At 42.2% G+C, this 21,775-nt stretch overlaps 1 protein-coding gene across 1 annotated transcript in view; it reads left to right on the top strand.

Moving 5' to 3' along the window:
- The window catches only part of LOC123729587 (inactive dipeptidyl peptidase 10-like), a 207,426-nt gene that overhangs the window by 3,199 nt on the left and 182,452 nt on the right, over positions 1–21,775 (top strand). The window contains exons 4-5 of the mRNA XM_045704877.1: positions 18,408–18,499; positions 20,288–20,362. Of these exons, the coding sequence (XP_045560833.1) occupies positions 18,408–18,499; positions 20,288–20,362 (167 nt within the window). The remainder of the gene's footprint in view (positions 1–18,407; positions 18,500–20,287; positions 20,363–21,775) is intronic.

Below are 21,775 nucleotides of genomic sequence, written 5' to 3'. Positions count from 1 at the left end.
GAGGTGGGGGAATTGGCGTTTGGAAATTGCTCACAAGGATGAACCAGACTTGTGGAGGTCTACAATTATTTTTCTGAGGTCTTGGCTGATTTCTTTTGATTTTCCCATGATGTCAAGCAAAGAGGCACTGAGTTTGAAGGTAGGCCTTGAAATACATCCACAGGTACACTTCCAATTGACTCAAATGATGTCAATTAGCCTATCAGAAGCTTCTAAAGCATGACATCATTTTCTGGAATTTTCCAAGCTGTTTAAAGGCACAGTCAACTTAATGTATGTAAAAGTCTGGCCCACTGGAATTATGTTACAGTGAATTATAAGTGAAATAATCTGCCTGTAAACAATTGTTGGAAAAGTTACTTGTGTCATGCACAAAGTAGATGTCCTAACCGACTTGCCAAAACTATAGTTTGTTAACAAAATATTTGTGGAGTGGTTGAAAAATACGTTTTATTGACTCCAACCTTCCGACTTCAACTGTATATTTTCTCATGTGAGCATGGTCATGACAGTGAGCTGCTGCACAGAGAATATGGTTTTGTCTTAACACAGCCCTGCCTTCCCACTGCTGTGAATAGTAAGCCCTGCATACTATTCTCCTCAGTCGCAAGGCCTGCGCCCTAGGTTCGGCTGCAGCGTAAGACTGCATCTCTACAAGTTTGGCCTGGTTCAGGGGCCCAACCTGAGTTTTGGCAGATTGCTGCGCTGCAGGGGATCCCCAAGGCCAGCTTGTTGCCCCTTCCCAGCTGTGATTTGGTGAGATGCAGGAACCAATGGGCTGCCACAGGTCCCAGGTCTGCAGGGTGGGTAGAAGTTGAAGGCTTCACTTTCTTTCTGCGCATGTCACACTTCTACCACATGGTGGCGAGTTTTGACTAGTCGCCGTTGGCTATTAAAAATAGAACCCAGTAGAAAATGGGTGATTTTATAGCGAACTGAAGCTTGTCTCCTCTCGTAAAAATAGACAGCCATAAGTGTGTAACCACGCACGCACATGAATTCTCCGCTATGAGAAAGAGCTGGCATCAAAGAGAGACACTTTTATCGAAATATCAGCCCTGTGCTCCTGTTACGAGGGGACAGAGAGTGATGTCTTTCTGGAGGCACAGTGCTGTCAGGCACGGAGTGGGGACAGTACTTGTTTGCGACTGACATTTAACTCATTCAGCCTCACTTTAAACATAGAAAAGGTGCAGAGGAGTGAGCTGTAACTTGGAGGGCACTTGGATAAGTAAGCACAAAATAGACAGTCTTGTTAGCTAGCTGGTGTTAGTCATGAGGACCAGTTGCGTGGCCTAGGCTTAGCACAAGTGGGTACTCTGTAAAACCTCACAACACTCACGAGACTCATTAGAGAGCTGCATGAGCATGTTAGTTTCCGATTGAAGGGGCCATAACTCCAGGGGAAAAGCATTGCTTGAACAGGTATGCATGTGCTAGTCAATGCTTAGCAATGAGTATTTTGGTGTTAGCTAGCCAGTGTTCAACTAGCTGGCTAATAGCCTAACTAGCTAGCACCACATTAGCCAAAGACAACCATGAAGCTTAGCTGGTCAGTTTAGCCAATGAAAAGCATGTGAACGTTAGGTTACTAAATGAGAGATGAAAGCTGGCCAGTAGTAGCTGGCTTTTCAGCATTGCTGCCTGAGCTAGGTCATTAGATTTCTCATGGCTAAAGGCTAGCTGAAGTGAGCACTGTGAATAAACGCTATAGCTGTGAGGCTTGAGGTGACGTTAGCTATCTTCCAGTGCGTTGTTAGAATTTGGGCTGAAAAATCTCCCATGACCCTAATGCTGTGAGGCTCAAATGGTCAGTTTAGTCAACACAAACAAGTGAACGTAGGTTAAACTAAATAAAGGGAGCTAGCAATACTATCATCTGGGCATGTAGGGAACTAGTTCCCGAGTTATCTAGCCATACTAATGTAACCGTATGTGCAGGTAGGAATAGCTTACTTTCCAGCGAGCCAGTCACCATAAGCTAGCTTGTTAGAAGCCTCGCAGCTAATGCTAGCTAGGGTGACATTGTAATGTGCTGAATGCACCGAGGTGTCTGTTTAAATGACTAGCACCACCAAAGGTCTCTTCACAATCCCCAAGTCAAGAACAGACTATGGGAGGTGCACAGTACTACATATGTAGAGCCATGGCTACACTGAACTCTCTTCCACATGAGGTAACTGATGCAAGCAATAGAATCAGATTTAAAAAACATATACAAATACATCTTAAGAAAAAGTGGGAACTGTGAAGAGACACAGGCACAGACACAAATACACATGATAAGACACACACTCTATACACACATACACATGGATTTTGTATGGTAGATATGTGGTAGTGTAGAGTAGTGGTCTGAGGGAACACACAATGTGTTGTGAAAAGTTTTATGAAATGTAATGTCATGTAATATTTTAAAGTGTAATAAACTGCCTATGTTGCTGGACCCCATGAACAGGATCTTTAATAAATACAAATACAAATGTGCAAGCTTGCTAGCAGCTACGGTATGCTATCTGAAGGAAACCACGTGGGGACAGTTCGACTTCGGGAAGGTATTCTCCCACGACCGCAGAGCCGTGAGGCTAGCCAGTCGGTCTAGTTAACACAAATGAACAAATGTAGGTTAAACTAGACCGTTAGTGGTAGATGATGGCATTCTGTCATTGCACCACACTATCACAACGGGGAGTTAGAACGCTGATCTATCGGTAGTCTAAACTGTGGCACAAATTGACTATCTGTTTGTAAAATTGACAGCTGTGCCATATAGATTGCAAAAAAGTTGGGAAGAGATTTCGTGTACAGATTCCATGGCACATGGTTTATGAATTGATACGCAATTTTCCATTCCTCCTGAAAGCCCTAATATTAAAATCAGTTAAATGCATTCCCTCCGTCGCCCACATGCACTTTAAACATTTGGACAATAAAGCTTTACAGCATATTGAAGACAGAAGCCGCCTCTTAATGAGTTCCGAGAGCCGATCTGTTATCCAACAATTATTATTATTGTTATTATGAACCCTGCATTATAATTATATAAAAGCCACTTATATATTCTCACAGACCAGAAAAAAATCCTTTTCATAATGTATAATCAGATGCGTGCTGCAAGCTTGATTTTTTTTTTACTTACTATATTATGTATTGGATCACAAAAAATATAACTTTTACATTACCATGTAGTTTACCAATAGAATGGACTGACGGGGAAGTGGACATACTCAGTATACATACTCAGTATACAAATACAATAAATTATCTTACTCCAATTTCTTACTACATTTTAATATAAAGTTATCAAAAATAGTTAAGATCTTGCTACAATGGAAAGGAAAATACTTGTCTATTTGTGGAAAAATCACCCTGAATAACTCTTTAGTCATATCACAGTTTACCTATTTGTTTATGGGTTTGCCTACAACTAGCGACCTATTTAAATTATATGAGCAACAAATATTCAATTTCATTTGGAATGGCAAGCTAGACAAAATTAAAAGGGCCTATTTATATAATGAATATGAATTCGGAGGGAAGAGATTATAAATTACTTCATCAATTTGAACCTTTATCAAGTGGAAGGGGGAAAAGTAAGGAACTTGTCTGTCGGCCCTGCATTAAAGACCAAAATTGGTTAAAGAAACCTCTTTGGGCTAGGTGGGACACTAGCCAACATCCTGTGAAATTACAGAGCGCAAAATTCAAAATACAAAATTAGTAATATTAAACATTCATGAACATACAAGTGTCCTAGATCATTTAAAAGCTTAACTTCTTGTTAATCCAGCCGCTTTGTCAGATTTCAAAAAGGCTTTACAGCGAAAGAATACCATGCGATTATCTGAGGACAGCGCCCCGCGTACAAAAGCATTACAAACATTTTCCAAACAAGCAGAGGCATCACGAAAGTCAGAAATAGCGATAAAATAAATCACTTACCTTTGAAGATCTTCCTCTGTTTGCAATCCCAAGAGTCCCAGCTACATCACAAATGGTCGTTTTGTTCGATAAAGTCCTTCTTTATATCCCCAAAAAGTCAGTTAATTGGCACGCTTGATTCAGTAATCCACCAGTTTCCCTCGTTCAAAATGCATACAAATGAATCCCAAAAGTTACCAATAAACTTTGTCCAAACAAGTCAAACAACATTTCTAATCAATCCTCAGGTACCCTAATATGTAAATAAATGATACAATTTAAGATGGAGAAAAGTATTTTCATTATAAATAAGATAAATAACGAAGTGTGCGAATCTCATCCAAGCACGCCACAATACTACAGTCAAAATGGGAGCCACCTGGAAAAACTACAAATTCTAGATCATTAAAAAAAAAAAAAGCTTGAAACTCTTTCTAAAGACTGTTGACATCCAGTGGAAGCCCTAGGAACTGCAATCTGGGAGGCATTACTTAGATTTTCCCATATACAGCCATTATAATGAGTGGTGAGCGCAAAAAACAAAATCCGGATGGATTCTCCTCAGGTTTTCACCTGCCATATCAATTCTGTTATACTCACAGACATAATTTTAACAGTTTTAGAAACTTTAGAGTGTTTTATATCCAATACTACCAATTATATGCATATCCTAGCTTCTGGGCCTGAGTAACAGGCAGTTTACTTTGGGCACCTCAGTCATCCAAACTTCCGAATACTGCCCCCTAGCCTTAAGAAGTTTTAAAGAAAATGGTGATAAATAAATTAGATATTTTTATTTAACTAGGCAAGTAAGTTATGAACAAATTCTTATTTACAATGACTGCCTAGGAACAGTGGGTTAACTGCCTTGTTCAGGGGCAGAACAACAGATTTTAACCTTGTCAGCTCGGGGATTCGATCTAGCAACTTTTCGGGTTACTGGCCCAACGCTCTAACCACTAGGTTACCTGCCGCCCTGTCATCCAACGATATATACCAGTTTCGTTTAAGGACAAAACAATTGACAGCTGTGCCATATAAACTCAGCAAAAAAAGAAACATCCTCTCACTGTCAACTGCGTTTATTTTCAGCAAACTTAACATGTGTAAATATTTGTATGAACATAACAAGATTCAACAACTGAGACATAAACTGAACAAGTTCTACAGACAGTGACCAACAGAAATGGAATAATGTCCCTGAACAAAAGGGGGGTCAAAATCTACCGTGCCATATTTTCCCTAACAAAAAATCCCCTTGGGTTTTGTTTTTCATTTTTCTTGGAATAGAAACACCATAATATTAATCAGATGAATTAAGTTACATTTCTTAAAATCAATCTCATATACTATGTTCTTACAAAAAAAGGTTTTAAATTCTCTAGTACAGCCAATATTAAAAACAGTCAAATGTTTTTCAAAGACTCCCTCTGGAGGTCAAACTAGCACTAACTAGCATTAATGGAAACAATGGCTGATACTTAAATAATGTGCCATAGAATTCTGTGGCAGCCCGCCAGCTGTGCTGGTGTGGTTAGCTTGCCTGGGGCGTTCATTTAAATCATCCAGAGGGGCCAGGAGTGGTTCATCTTCTCCACATGGGCATGAAATACTTAAGCTGCTCCGGCAGCTAAGCAAAAACATGAAAGAAAATAAACTCTATTACACTAATTTTAACCTTATATCCTGAAACAGATTCAATTCAAGCCCTATTGAAGCCTTAAAGGCAAAACCGAGTCTTGAAAGATGATGGATGATAAGGTAACGTTGATACAATCACTGTTTACATACCACCAGCGGAGTGTAAATTAATCATACCACCAGCAGAGAACAATGTTAGAATACAGTAATCTATGGGAATTCTTGATCAGTTGGGAACCAGCACTCAGTTGTGAATCGTTCCCTGCGCATACATTCGGTACACCGTAGCCAGAACAGTATGGGATGCACCATCTGCAACAATTAACAACTCATGTCCAGAAGATCAGAAAGGGATTTCATTCATTATGTTCAAGCTTGCAAATCACTGCTGCTTTTGTTTGTTTGTGTTTACAGTATGTGAAGACTGTTGTTGCTGAAGTACTGTATTTTAGCACTGTCAGGCTATGGCAAGTGTTGGAAGCAATATTGCAGATATGAAAAATGTCAAACCAATTTATAACACTCTCAAATGTATGTATAATTTCATGCGGATTCTGAAGGAGACTTTCTTCCCAAAATATAATGAATAAAGCATCACGAATACCATCTTTCATGACAAAGCACTCCTCCCCTTCTGAGTCTGTCTAAGAGTTTGAGTTTGGCTTGGCTGTCAGGTTGTCACTTTAGTCAGTATCTCAGTCTTCTGACAGGCTAGGAATGCTGCTGTCTTCTTGCAGTCACGCTCTGTTCTCCACTCCTAAAAGATGGGGCCTTACTATTCATCCTTCAATTCCAAAGAGCACAACTCACGGCAACCTGAGTGTAAACCCCTGATGTACTATTACATTCTTAGCCGATTCAGAGTTCATTTTAATGCACGATGCTGTAATATTACATTTACATTTTAGTCATTTAGCAGACGCTCTTACCCAGAGCGACTTACAGTAGTGAATACATACATTTCATACATTTTTTTTTTCTTTTTTCGTACTGGTCCCCCGTGGGAATAGAACACACAACCCTGGCGTTGCAAACACCATGCTCTACCAATTGAGCCACACGGGACCACCCGTGTGGCTCAGTGTAGAGGAGTCAGGCGCAGGACTGCAGATATGAGTAATAAACGTAATTTACTCAAATATTCACAAATACAATGCAATAATTCGAGCCCACAATAACGGACCGTATTACAAACAAACAATCACTCACAAACAAACATGGGGGAACAGAGGGTTAAATAATGAACAAGTAATTGGGGGAATGAAACCAGGTGTGTAAGACAAGGACAAAACAAATGGAAAATGAAAAGTGGATCGGCGATGGCTAGAAGGCCGATGGCTAGAACGCCGCCCGAACAAGGAGAGGGACCGACTTCGGCAGAAGTCGTGACAGATGCAGTTTCAAAAAGTTTGTTTTCCTGCAAAAAAGGTCTCTATTTTCTTAAAGGCACAAAAGAAGAGCACACTATAAAACATGTATGAGTTATTGCTGGAAAGTGAAACCTTGTTAAGAATTCTCTGTGAATTCTCTGTGTATTCAACAATTTAGGTTTCGTTGTTGATCGAGGCTTGAGTTTGACTTTGCCAATAGCCATACCTTGACCCATCTAGCTAAGGTATATCACGCCTGTCTAAAACAGCAACCATGCATTTTGCTTTGAGCTTTAGTTCATAGACTTTGAGACTACAGACCAAATTGCAAAAAATATCATAGCAAAGCTCTTGCAGATGCAGAAGTTGTCTTACACTAGTTTAAATGTTCAAAACACGGCAAAGGCTTTAAACCATATCACATTAAAAGATGTCGCTGCAGTGGATAGTGGCCGTTTTATGGGCTCCTGACCAAAGCTGCTATTTTGTGAGTTTTTTATGCTGTTTTTTGTACATAATGTCTCCACCATCAGCGGTGGACGAACATCTTGGAAGAGGGTATGCTGACTTCTTCCTCGTGCTCAGGGAAGAGCGGGAGCTGATATCCTAAGGAACACTCAAAGTGCGAGAGACCAGTGGCCGAGCAGGGAAGGGTAGTGTATTCCACCCACACAAGTTGCTGGCTCCAGGTGGTGGGGTTGGCGGAGACGAGGCATCGAAGAGCTGTCTCCAGGTCCTGATTTTTCACGCTCCAACTGGCAGTTAGATTGGGGATGAAAACCAGACGACAGGCTGGCCGACGACCCAATAAGAGTGTAGAACGCCTTCCAGAACCAGGACGAGAACTGAGGACTACGATTGGAGACCATGTCGACCAGAAGTCCATGGATCCAGAAGATGTGCTGCACCATGACCTGAGCCGTCTCCTTGACTGAGGGCAACTTGGGAAGGGGAATAAAATGGGTGAAGGGGAATAAAATGGGTGGCTTTAGAAAACCTATCCACCACAGTCAGGATCGGAAGAAGACCAGAAACAAAGCCCAAGGGAATATGGGACCAGGGGTGGTGAGGAACAGGGAGTGGTTGAAGAAGGCCAGCAGGAGCTTGCTGCGGAGTCTTATTTTGTGCACACAGTGCAGGCGGTGACGAATGCCGAGACATCAGGAACTATGGAAGGCCACCAAAAGCGTTGTTGGATGAAAGCCAGGGTCCGATGGGAGCCTGGATGGCAGGTCAGTCTCCAGGAATGTGCCCATTCCAGCACTGGGACAAACATCTGGTTAGCTGAACGCTGCACCTTACGGACCAGGCTCTCTATACCCCAGACGAATGCAGCCGCTAGACAGGAGGTAGGGAGGATGGTCTCGAGGGCAGACGGAGTAGCCCTGGGCCTATACAAAAGTAAGAGTGCGCCAGGCTTCACATTCTTGGACCCTGGGCAGTAGGAGAGAGTGAAATTGAAACTGGTGAATAACAGGTTCCAACGAGCCTGCCTAGAGTTGAGGCTCTTGGCGGTGCGGAGATATTCCAGGTTCTTATGGTCAGTCCACACTAAGAATGGGTGTTCCACCTCCTCCAACCAGTGCCTCCACTTATCCAACGCCATCTTGAGGAGTTCTCGATTTCCCTGTCAGCGGTGGTAAGACGATGGGAAAGAAAAGTACAGGGGTGCAGCTTATGGTCCTGGGCAGAACGCTGGTACAGGACGTCCCCCACTCCGACATCCGAGGCATCGACCTCCACCACAAACTGACAGGACGGGTCCAGATGGATTAAGATGGGGCTGTAGGGAATCAATGTTTGAGGTTTGAGAACGCCTGGTCAGCTGCTGGAGACCACATGAATGTAACATTGTGAGAGGTGAGTGCTGAGAGGGGGGAAGCCAGGGTGCTGTTATCCCGGATGAAGCGGCGGTAAAAGTTAGCAAACCCAGGAAACATTGCAACTGCACTCTGGATGTGGGTTGAGGCCAATCCACCACCATCCTCACCTTCTCTGGCTCCATCTGTATGTCCTGCAGCGATGACGTATCCTATGAAGAAGATTGTGGAGCGATGTATTTCACACTTCTCAGCTTTAAGGAAAAGCTGATTCTCCAGGAGACGTGAAGGACCTGTCGTACGTGCTCTTGAGCTGAACGGGAATAGACAAGGATGTCATCGAAGTAGGCAAACACTCACCAGTTCAGCATGTCCCGAAGCACATTGTTGACAAGAGCCTGGAACACAGCCCGAAGGCACAACCAAGTACTCTTTGTGTCTGCTAGCCATGTTAAAGGCTGTCTTCCATTAATTTCCTTCCCGTATCCGAACCAGATGGTAGGCATTTCGAAGGTCCAACTTTGAGAAGAAGGTCAATCCCTGAAGAGGTTCGAAAGCCGAGGAGATGAGTAGTAGAGGGTAACAGTTTTTAACTGATGTCATTAAGACCCCGGCAGTCGATACACCAAGAAGAACCCTGAGCAGGCGGGAGAAGCAGATGGACAAATACTCCCTGCAGTGAGAGAGTCCTCAATGTACTCCTCCATAGCCTTGGTCTCCGGACCCGACAGGGAGTAAACCTGCCTCCGAGGTGACGCCTGGGAGAAGGTCAATGATGCAGTCGTAGGGTCGATACGGAGGGAGAGACCTAGCGCGGGCCTTGTTGAAGACCTCCCGGAGGTCCAGGTACTCTGAGAATTGCAGAGAGATCTAAGGCTTCTCCCAAGCCTGCAGGAAGACGTCCCAGGGCAGGCTATGCAGACTTAACCCTTGTGTAGTCTTAACATTCTATATACTCCCCTTGTCCTAAGGGTCCAAAATTACCCACCTTCACTAAACCCCTGAAATAAAGCAGCTTAATTGAATTTTAAACCCCAAATCTATTTTGCATGAAGAAACAACCTGTCATTCATCACAAACTTGGTGAATATCTGGCTTTTCCCTCTTCACAATGCAGAAAGACTACATTTAATCAGTGGAGACCACTAATTTTTATTACAACACACCTGTCATAATTGTTTTCTTTACTAAAGTAGAGGTTTATTATTATTATTGCTAAAGGTACTGCATAGGTGTAAACATAATTTTTTTTAGCAAGAGGTAGCACTTGTATAGCCTAAGAAAGTAGCAGAAATGTGCAGAAAGTAGTTTGGAATGCATTTTGTTGAAGGGAAACAATAACAGTCTCGAACTTATTTGGCAACATAGTGATCTATTCTTATTTACTGTACAATGAGGAATTCAACTACAAAATACTAGTCTTCTCCCATGTTTTTGAACCATTGCCCCCACCCACAAGGTGTACTGTTTAAACAACAACAATAAATAAGAATAAAATAAGATAATAGATACGAAACAAAAACGTGAAGAACATAAATCAATAAACTATAATTAGGACATGTTGGACAGTATGCAAGTGTGTGTGAATGAACTTTGCAGATGTATTTGTTTTACAGTCCTTCTTTGGGGGGCAAAATTGGCATCTCCTCCTCTTGCCTGCCCCAGCTGTAGCCTCAGGTGGATCAGGACAAGATTCAGCCCCCTGAACAGCTTTCACAAGCACTGTAGAGGCTGCTGTGTGGGGGAGGTGCTCACTTTGAATGTGTGGGGTTGCAAGTGCATTTCCCAACACCCTCCTCTTGTTCCGCTTATCAGGCATCCAGGTAGGGTTGATCTTGTTCCATATCACGAAGGCATTGTATGAGGACACATCAATGATGTTATGGAAGATGACCAGGGGCCAGCGGGCAGTCATCCTCCTGCAGCTGTAAGTTCCAATCACCTTGTCCAGGTTGTCCATGCCTCCTTTGTTGTGGTTGTAGTCCAGGATGATGGCTGGCTTCCTGTCCTCACGATCACTGATCTCAACCATTTTGTGCAGTGTGCTCAGGAGGACCACATTCTTGTTCCTCTTCCTCTTTGGTGGTGGGGGTGAAGGCAAACTTTGATGAGAAGGCCTCTCTGCCCCTTGTTGCGAGGAGTGCAGGGGGAGCTCAGGCTTGTTCTTTCTAACTGTGCCAACCATGGTGATCTTCCTCTTCAGGAACTGCTGTCTGAGTTCATAAGAGGTGAAGAAATAGTCACATGTGACATTGTGCCCCCTCAGTCCATCTGTCACATCAAGCACAACCCGCATCCCCTGGTTCTTCTCCGGGCCTCTACTGGTCGGCTACCCTGTGTAGACTTGGATCTTCCAAGCGTAGCTGGATTGTGCGTCACAGGCCACCCATATCTTGATGCCATACTTTGCTGGCTTGCTGGGCATATACTGTCGGAAAGGACAGGGACCTTTTGACAAAAGAGATTATTATCAGTAATTTGTATCAGTGTCACAGAAACCAATCACATAAATCAATGATATTATGTTAAATGCATAATAAAATGAACTGTGAATATCACTTACATTACAGATATGAAAATAAAAATGTACCTCTGAATGGAACCAGTTGCTCATCTACTGTTACTTCAGGCCCAGGGTTGTAGAGGTATGGCAGACGCTCCACCCAATTCTCCCAGACCTCTCTTATGACCGCCAGTTTGTCTCTCACACGTCTTGCAGGTCTTGACTCACAGTTATCAAATCGTAGCATTCTTGAGAAAGTATGAAAGACTTTCAGTGGCATCGTGGTACGGAAAATCGCCCTTCCACTCTCTCCAGCCCAGAGACTACATGCAGCCTCGCATCGGGACCTATACACACCCGCTAAGATTAGCAGCCCTATGTAGGCACACAGGTCAATCTCATCCATCATTTTCCAGATGTCTCCATATTTACGGAAACCCTCCAAATTTGTAATCTCCAGGATGATTTTTTCGATGGCTGGTGTGATGAACATATAAAATGTTGAGGCGATGTACTGGGCATGGGCAACTGCACGTCTTGTGGGCTCTGGGGTCATCCTTATGATATTTTGTGCTGCCATCCTGCCCTGGTTGTCATATGGTGACAAGGACCATGTTATTTTGCTGTTCTTTAACAAAAATGTCTCCCTTTCAGCTTGGGGGATTTCTTCTTCATCTGAAGATGATGCATAGTGCCCTGGGTTGTATTATTCCCCATCTTCTTCTTCAGATACCTCCTCCTCTTCTAAGTCATTGTTCTCTTGTTCCACCTGGACATCTGAAAAAATCAGATCTACGACCTGTTGGGCACTGAAAAGTGCACTGAAACGTGCACCCATGGCTTCAGCATAGAGAAAACTGGACACACCTACTGATTCCAGGGTTTTTCTTTATTTTTACTAATATTGAAGACAACTAAAAACTATGAAATAACCATATGGAATCATGTAGTAACCAAAAAAAGTGTTAATAAAAATAAATATATATTTTATATTTGAGATTCTTCAAAGTAGCCACCCTTTGCGTTGATGACAGCTTTGCACACTCTTGGCATTCTCTCAACCAGCTTTTTGTGGTAGAACTTTTAACTTTTAACGTTTCTTCAAGTTTAGTCGCAAAAACCATCAATTCAGAGCTTTGTCAGATTGTCTGTTCATAAATTCAGAGCTTTTCGCTCTCGGAGCATTTAGAGCGCACACTAGACGCTCTGACCGAGTAGTAGGGTGTATCCGAGCATTCTGACCTCACAATGGCAGTTAAGCACCCAAGCTACTGGATAAAGTTAGGTAGCTTGCTAGCTACTTCCAGACATAAATGAGAGAACACCTCACTCTGATCATTTTACTTGCTCTAGCAGAGCTGGTTAGGCTGTTTTCATGTTATCCAGAGCGTTGGTGACTGTACCTGTGCTGCTGGCAACAATTTAATTAAGTTTACTGATGTTTACTGACACCGGCCATATTCAACGGGTGTTGAGTGTTCATAAATGTATCAGTTATTCTGCGCTCTGACGAGAGTGCTCTGAAATTGGAGTAGATAGCCAGAGTGAATTTACGAACGCACCCTCAGTATGCTACTGTACAATGTCACTTACTGCAAACAAACTATGAATCACAATGACAGTTTTATACATTCTCATAAAGTACTCATATAAAACAAGTGTTCTCTAAAAATCTAACTTAATAACATTCGGGTCCGCTCTCTTCTCGTGTACCCTCTTTCTCCTATTGATCATCAGTCAACCATCCATCACTCTTTATGTTTATTTGCCTGTCATTGTGCTTTAATGCATCCTGAGGCGTCTCTGTTTTACAGCCCACCGGCCCAAGATTGACGCCTTAGAGCTCATTGACATTTATATGAGATTAGGGCTTTGGAAGGATTTAGACCTGTCAAAAGTATTCATGAAATCCCGGATTGTAAATTTGGCCAGAGATTAGATAAAAGTTATTGGCCAACGCTCCCGTCATACTTTCTCCTGTTAATCTGTAGGCCTAATCTCACTGAGCCAAGTTGTCACTGATACTCTCTGAGTCAGTAGGTTCTTGTGCCTGATGAGAGTCTTTATTCTTCAGAAGGGGATGATCAGGGTCAATTAAAATAACATTAACGTTATTATAACGTTTCGTAAACAACAGGTGTAGACTAACAATGAAATGCTTATTTAAGGGTCCTTTTCCAACAATGCAGAGTTAAAGATAAAGACATTTTTTTTCAATAAAAAAAAGTAAAAAGTGACACAAGGTATAAATAAACAGTGAATAACGAATAACAATAACATGGCTATATACAGAGTGTAGCAGTACCGAGTCGATGTGCAGGGGTATGAGGTAATTGAGTTACCTATGTACATATAGGTAGGGTAAAGTTATTAGACAACAGAATAGATCATAGACAGTAGCAATAGCCTATATGTGTGTGCCTTCAGTATGCATGTTATGTGTGTGTGTGGGCATATATGTAGTGTGTGTGTGTTGTGGTGTCAGTGTAAGGAAGTGTGAGTGTGTGGGTAGGGTCCAGTGTGTGTGCATAGAGTCAGTGAAAGAGATTTAGTGCAAAAAAGGGTCAATGCAGGTCTTCCGGGTAGCGATTTGATAATTTAGCAATTTAGCTTGGGGGTAGAAGCTGTTCAGGGTCTTGTTGGTTACAGACTTGGTGAACTGGTACCGCTTGTCGTGCGGTAGCAGAGAGAACAGTCCATGGCTTGGGTGGCTAGAATCATTGACAAATCTTTGGGCCTTCCTCTGTCACCGCCTGGTGATTTTTAGAAATGTTTTCAAATAAACCAACATTTTAAAAACAGAAACACCTTATTTACATAAATATTCAGACCCTTTGCTATGAGACTCAAAATTGAGCTCAGGTGCATCCTGTTTCCATTGATCATCCTTGAGATGTTTCGACATCTTGATGTGAGTCCACCTTTGGTAAATTCAGTTGATTGGACATGATTTGGAAAGGAACAAACCTGTCTATATATATAAGGTCCCACAGTTGACAGTGCATTTCAGAGCAAAAACCAAGCCATGAGGTCGAAGGCATTGTCCGTAGAGCTCCGAGGCAGGATTGTGTCGAGGCACAGATGTGGGGAAGCGTACCAACATTTTTTGCTGCATTGAATGTCCCCAAGAACACAGTGGCCTCAATCATTCTTAAATGGAAGAAGTTAGGAACCACCGAGACTCTTCCTAGAGCTTGCCACCCTGCCATACTGAGCAATCGGGGGAGAACGGCTTTGGTCAGGGCGGTGAGCAAGAACCTGATGGTCACTCTGACAGAGCTCCAGAGTTTCTCTGTTGAGATGGGAGAACCTTCCAGAAGGACAACCATCTCTGCAGCACTCCACCAATCAGGCCTTTATGGTAGAGTGGCTAGACAGAAGCCACTCCTCAGTAAAAGGCCCATGACAGCCCGCTTGGAGTTTGCCAAAAGGCACCTAAATGAATCTCAGACCATGAGAAACAAGATTCTCTGGTCTGATGAAACCAAGATTGAACTCTTTGGCCTGATTGCCAAGCGTCATGTCTGGAAGGAACCTGGCATCATCCCTACGGTGAAGCACGGTGTTGGAAGCATCATGCTGGGGGGGATGTTTTTCAGCGTCAGGGACCGGGAGACTAGTCAGGATCGAGGGAAAGATAAACGGAACAAAGTACAGAGAGATCCTTGATGAAAACCTGCTCCGGAGTGCTCAGAACCTCAGACTGGGGAAAAGGTTCACCTTCCAACAGGACAACGACCCTAAGCACACAGCCGAGACAACACAGGAGTGGCTTCGGAACAAGTCTCTGGATATCCTTGACTGTGCAGTGACGCTCCCCATCCAACCTGACAGAGCTTGAGGCAGGTTTGCCAAGCTTGTAGTGTCATACTCAAGGAGACTCGAGGCTGTAATCGCTGCCAAAGGTGCTTCAAAAAAGTATTAAGTCAAATGTCTGAATACTTATGCAAATTGAATATTTCCGTTTTTAATTTTTAATACATTTGTAAAAATTTCTAAAAGCCAGTTTTTGCTTTGTCATTATGGGGTAATGTGTGTAGATTGATGAAGAAGAAAAAACAATTTTAGAATAAGACTGTAATGTAACAAAATGTGAACAAGTCAAGGGGTCTGAATTCTTTCCAAATGCACTGTAGAAGTCCTGGCTGGCAGGAAGCTCAGTCCCAGTGATGTTCTGGGCCGTACACCACCCTCTATAGCGCCTTGCGGTTGGATGCCTTGCAGTTACTGTACGGAGCTGTGATGCAGGCGGTCAAGATGTTCTCAGTGGTTCAGCTGTAGAACTTTTTGAGGATCAGAGGACCCCATCCTCCTGATGGGGAAAAAGCGTTGACTGTCAGGGTGTATGTGGACCATGTTATTTCCTTAGTGATGTGGACACCGAGGAACTTGAAGCTTTCGACCCGCTACATTACAACCCCCCCTCCGTTTCCTGTAGTAAACGATCATCAGCAACCTTTTGATTTGCTGACGTTGAGGAAGAGGTTGTTGTCCAGGCACCATACCTATAGGCTTCCTCATCGTCATCAGTGATCAGTCCTACCACTGTTATGTCATCAGCAAACTTGATGATGGTCTTGGAAAATACATGGCCACGTAGTTGTGGGTGAACAGGGGGTACAGTCCCCTTCATCTGACTGTTGTGCTGCTGATCTGATTCGTGTGTGCGTGTCTGTGTGTGTGATTGTGTAACCAAGTCGTCTTTGTGCAGTTGTAATTTCTCATTGAAATGACAAGTCTTATTTGGTGCTTCATTCAAGAGATGTCTCAAATGGGATGTCATTATACAGGATGTATGAGACAACTGCCCATGATTAAAGACATTTTTGTCACCATCCTCATCATTGTGTCTGCGCACTGGAACACTTTGCTGAATGAATGAAGTAAAGGATCGGAGCCTTTCTTTCAATTTTCGCCTAAAATGACATACCCAAATCAAACTGCCTGTAGCTCAGTATCTGAAGCAACGATATGGATATTCTTTCTTTTACCTCAAGTTTTTATTATTTCAATTCATACATTTATAGATATAGATATATTTTTTTAAATCCCCCCCGGTAGTCTGATAGCATGTAAAATAAATCATGAGATAAAAAGAAATAAATTAATATTACATAGTTAATCTGCTGAACAATACGTCATATAGCCTCAGCAATAGTGACAAATTATTGATACACATTCATGGATGTAAAAGCTTGTTGGTTAGAATATGCATATTCTTGATACCACTTTGTGGTTTCTGGAAATGTGAAATTAATGTAGGAGACGACAGCAGTGGGGTCAAACTCTCGAACCCAGTTCCTACATTTGAATATAAAAATTGATTTTATTAAACAAAACTATGCAACATTTGATCTCTGGGACCCTCAGGATGACAGATCAGAGCAAGAATACTGAATGGAAGTACATTATTAACCTTCAGAGGTAAATGTATCAAACCAGTTGCCATGCTAAAAGTGTTTTGTTGTTGTGCACTATCCTCAAATAACAGCATGGCATTTTTTGGTACTAATAGCTACTGTAAATTGGACACTGCAGTTCAATTAACCTCTTAGGGCTAGGGGGCAGTATTTACACCGCTGGATAAAAAACGTACCCGATTTAATCTGGTTACTACTCCTACCCAGTAACTAGAATATGCATATACTTATTAGATATGGATAGAAAACACCCTAAAGTTTCTAAAACTGTTTGAATGGTGTCTGTGAGTATAACAGAACTCATATGGCAGGCAAAAACCTGAGAGATTCCTTTACAGGAAGTGGCCTGTCTGACCATTTATTGGCTTTCTTTGACATCTCTTTCCAAAACAAAGGATCTCTGCGGTAACGTGACACTTCCCACGGCTCCCATAGGCTCTCAGAGCCCGGGAAAAAGCTGAATGTCGTCATTCCAGCCCCAGGCTGAAACACATTATCGCTTTGTCAAGTGGCCGATCAAGGGACAGTGGGCTTAGGCGCGTGCACTGGTTGCCCCCGTCTTTCTTTTTTTTCCTCTGTTTACCAAAACGCAGATTCCCGGTCGGAATATTATCGCTTTTTTACGAGATAAATTGCATAAAAATTGATTTTAAACAGCGGTTGACATGCTTCGAAGTACGGTAATGGAATATTTAGAATTTTTTTGTCACGAAATGCGCCATGCGCGTAACCCTGATTTACCATTTCGGATAGTGTCTAGAACGCACAAACAAAACGCCGCTATTTGGATATAACGATGGATTATTTGGGACCAAACCAACATTTGTTATTGAAGTAGAAGTCCTGGGAGTGCATTCTGACGAAGGTAATAGTAAATCTGATTTTGGTGAAGGCTAAACTTGCTGGGTGTCTAAATAGCTAGCCCGTGATGGCTGGGCTATGTATTTAGAATATTGCAAAATGTGCTTTCACCAAAAAGCTATTTTAAAATCGGACATATCGAGTGCATAGAGGAGTTCTGTATCTATAATTCTTAAAATAATTGTTATGCATTTTGTGAACGTTTATCGTGAGTAATTTAGTAAATTGTTAGTAAATTCCCCGGAAGTTTGCGGGGGGTATGCTAGTTCTGAACGTCACATGCTAATGTAAAAAGCTGTTTTTTGATATAAATATGAACTTGATTGAACAAAACATGCATGTATTGTATAACATAATGTCCTAGGGTTGTCATCTGATGAAGATCATCAAAGGTTAGTGCTGCATTTAGCTGTCTTCTGGGTTTTTGTGACATTATATGCTAGCTTGAAAAATGGGTGTCTGATTATTTCTGGCTGGGTACTCTGCTGACATAATCTAATGTTTTGCTTTCGTTGTAAAGCCTTTTTGAAATCGGACAGTGTGGTTAGATTAACGAGAGTCTTGTCTTTAAATAGCTGTAAAATAGTCATATGTTTGAGAAATTGAAGTAATAGCATTTCTAAGGTATTTGAAAATCGCGCCACAGGATTCAACTGGCTGTTACGTAGGTGGGACGATTTGGTGCCACCTGCCCTAGAGAGGTTAACACTCACGGGGTCCTCTGTCTCTCCCCCTCCACCCACTTTTTTTCTCTCTCTCTCTCTCTCTCTCTCTCTCTCTCTCTCTCTCTCTCACCACCCTCCTCTCACTCTCTCTCTCTCTCTCTCTCTCACCACCCTCCTCTCACTCGCTCCCTCTCTCTCTATGACAGATGAGATCATTTTCAGGACCTGGGATGGTGACGTGTTCAAAGCCAACATGCAGAGCAATGAGACAGACCGTCTACTGAAAAACACCACTTTCGTGAGTACTTACAGTCTCAGCTGGTGAGAGCTGCATACCAACTTCACTTCCCAGATAACTTACATTTTTCTAGGGAAACATCCTGCCCCATTCGGCAAGTGGTTGTCTCCAGTGACACCTTGCCATCTTGTTTGCTTTGCCAAATATTATGTACTGCAGGAATACACGTTGGAATACTTGCGTAGTTGATGCTTACCCAACAAATGATCATATTAACCATTAAAGTTTTTTTGCATGCTTTTTTGCAATACTGAAATGTTACTTCTTTTTCTGTGGATTTTTTTATGGAGGTTGGCAGCCACCTTTAAGGTGCATTATCGCCCCCAACTGGACTGGAGTGTGGACCAGTGACAGGCAAGGTCTAAATCCTACCCAATATTCTCATCTCCTTAAGGAAACGAAATACCTAATTAAATACTACATCCCGCTGATCTTGGCTCTTCAACCACATTACTCCTCAAATCTAATAACAATCGCTCCCTTTCCCTCCCATATTTCTGGCACTGTTACATAACGTGTTCCACTGTCTCCATCTCCTCCTGACAATGATCACACCTCCCATTTTCCCCACCAATTTCAATGTACTATTGAGCCATGTGTATCCTAGTCCCAGCCTTGTGATTACACTTTCCTCCCTTCTCTCTCAGCCTGATGACCGCCCTGCCCCCATTTTTCCTGAATCTTAAACAGGTGTCTTCCCTTACCCTCCCTTTTCCACAACTCTTGTCATTTGTTTTTAACCACTGTTTTTATCAATCCCTTGGCTTCTGCTTTACTGATTGACAATTCGATCTCAATATTAAGATGTTTAAGAGCCTGCTTGGCACTAACATCCACCGTCTCATACCCCTCTACTCCCACATGAAATGTTACTTGTTATGGGCTTTGTTTTTTTCCATTTAAATTTTGAGGTTGGACGTTACCGCATTGGGTGCACTGATTGCTGCCACCTCGTTATTCAGTTACACCTGTGCTGGCTTGCCATCCCGTTAGTCAGAAGGTGTTTAACCTGTGCTGGCACAGGTGATATTTAAGAGCGGCTGGCCCAGTGCGCCAGTTGCCATGAGAAATGTTGGAAAAGCTGTAACTCTTTGTAGTTCTGCATCTTTAAGTTGATAAACAAAGCCTTTCTGTCTTGTATCTCCCTGGGTTTGGTTTGCGGCACTTATTTTTTACTCCATATTATAAGTTGGTGTGGGTTTTTATTTTGGTTTGTGTTGTCTGGGGCAAATGTAATGAGTTTCTTGTTGCTAGTCAACATTCAGTGAACACCCCCATGAGTGTCTGTCACATTTTTCCATAGTAGATTGGTCAGGGCGTGACAGGGGGGTGTTTTTGTCTATGTATTTTGGGTTTTCTGTTTTCTATGTGGGTTGTCTAGATTGTCGTTCCATGTTGTATTTTCTATGTTGTGGCCGGGTATGGTTTCCAATCAGAGGCAGGTGTTTTTAGTTGTCTCTGATTGGATGCCATACTTAGGCAGCCTGTTTTTCATGGGGTTTTGTGGGTGGTTGTTTCCGTTTAGTCTAGAGTACCTGAAGGGACTGTTGTTTTGTTATTTAAGTGTATTCATTGAAGAAACAGAATGAGCACTATACACGCTGCGTCTTGGTCTCCATTCAACGACCCCTATTACAGTGTCTTATAGAACCCCACCTATTTCGTTTTGGTTGTTAGTTTCTACTTCTGTTTGCGCAACAGTTTGGGGTTTCTTGTTGGTGAATGTAACAAACTGTAAGTGAACAGTCACAGTATCTCTTTGTTCACGTGTTTCCGTTCTTTTTTTAGGCAACGTTTAAGGCTTCCAAGTTTGGGGTTTCTCCAGATCTCAACTTTGTTCTTCTGGGTTATGATATTAAAGAGGTAAGTGACTCTTGTTAATGTGCTGAGGATCGTCAAAATAAGACACATCTGGAGCCTGGTCCCAGATTGGTTGTGATGTAAAGCCAACATTGGTTGATATTGATATTTTCCGATAGTTTCGTTCTGAACAGAATCACTTTCTTTTTTGTTCCGTTCCAGCAAAATAACGTTCTAAACTGGTTCAATTCCCAAAAAGTACTGGTTAATATTGTTCCTTTCTGTTCCTTTTTAAACCTGTGTAATAGTTTTTTTTGTTATATTTAACTCAATATATTACTTCACCAATCAGTGCGGCTAGAGATTTTTTTTTTTAGAGCAGGCAAGCTAGTTGTTTACATGTGTACATGTGTGATGGACAGACAAGTGTAATGTATGGCTCAAAATGTGACTGAAATTTTGCGGGTGGGGAAAGGGCTAGAGAGGGTTGAGGCTTGAAACGCAGGGCATCTTATGGCATGCATTGTCTGAAGTAAGTCCACAGAATTATACCTAGGAGGAGCGGCTTCTATGGCGCAACTTTGAATGTCCTTTGAGCTAGCTAACTAACAAGCTTGAGCAAGCTAGCTAACATGCTTGAGCTAACAAGCTTGAGTGTGCAGAGCGGCCCCAGAATTAAAAACACGTCTTACCTTTTTGTAGTTAATAAATCCATTGTGAAACGTGATGACTAGTCCCATAGTATCCTTAACTAGCATTGAAAAAGTTCATCCATTCTTCTGAAGTTAATTAAAAATCTCTCTTCCCATCTTCTGAATCATGCTTGTAACGTCAGTACAGTAGCTTATGATTTGGAAGGGGCAGGTAGCCTAAACATGCACACACACTGGCGAAAGCTTGCAAGCAGACACGAGTAAGTTTAAGGGCTTTGCATAGGTGCTTTGTTGCATTTCTTTGTGGGACAAAAAAAATGCCTGAAACGTAAAATAACGTTAACCATTTTCCATGCTTTTAAGTTCTGGAAAAGTATCGATCACTTTCGTTCCCGGGTCTGTTTCTTGAAAAATATCGTTATTTTCTGTTTTTCTGTTCTGTGAACCAGTTCCAACCCTTGATTATACTTGAAAACCTGATAAAGTTCATGATAACACGTTTAGCTGAGGTACTGTATAACACACTTTCCCTACATTAATGAGACTGAATGGTTTTGGGCCTGTGTCTCTGGTCTCCTGTGTTTCCGTAATGCATTCTTCTTGATTTCTCCCTGAGATACACAACAAATATAGAGAACAAGGACAGCGCGTTCTAGAAGAGGCCTTAATGTATTTTATTAGGATCCCCATTAGCTGCTGCAAGGCAGCCACTACTCTTCATAGGGTCCAAACAGGAACAAAACACATCCCAACAAAACAGTCTACGTCCCTTAAACTCAACTCTGGACATCGAAGCCATTTCGATTTTTTTTTTTCATTGTTC

The sequence above is a fragment of the Salmo salar genome, chromosome ssa21 (assembly GCF_905237065.1).
Source record: "Salmo salar chromosome ssa21, Ssal_v3.1, whole genome shotgun sequence".
Taxonomy (NCBI): Eukaryota; Metazoa; Chordata; class Actinopteri; order Salmoniformes; family Salmonidae; genus Salmo; species Salmo salar.
Note: the sequence above shows the minus strand (reverse complement) of the source record. Positions and strands in the feature narration are given on the sequence as shown.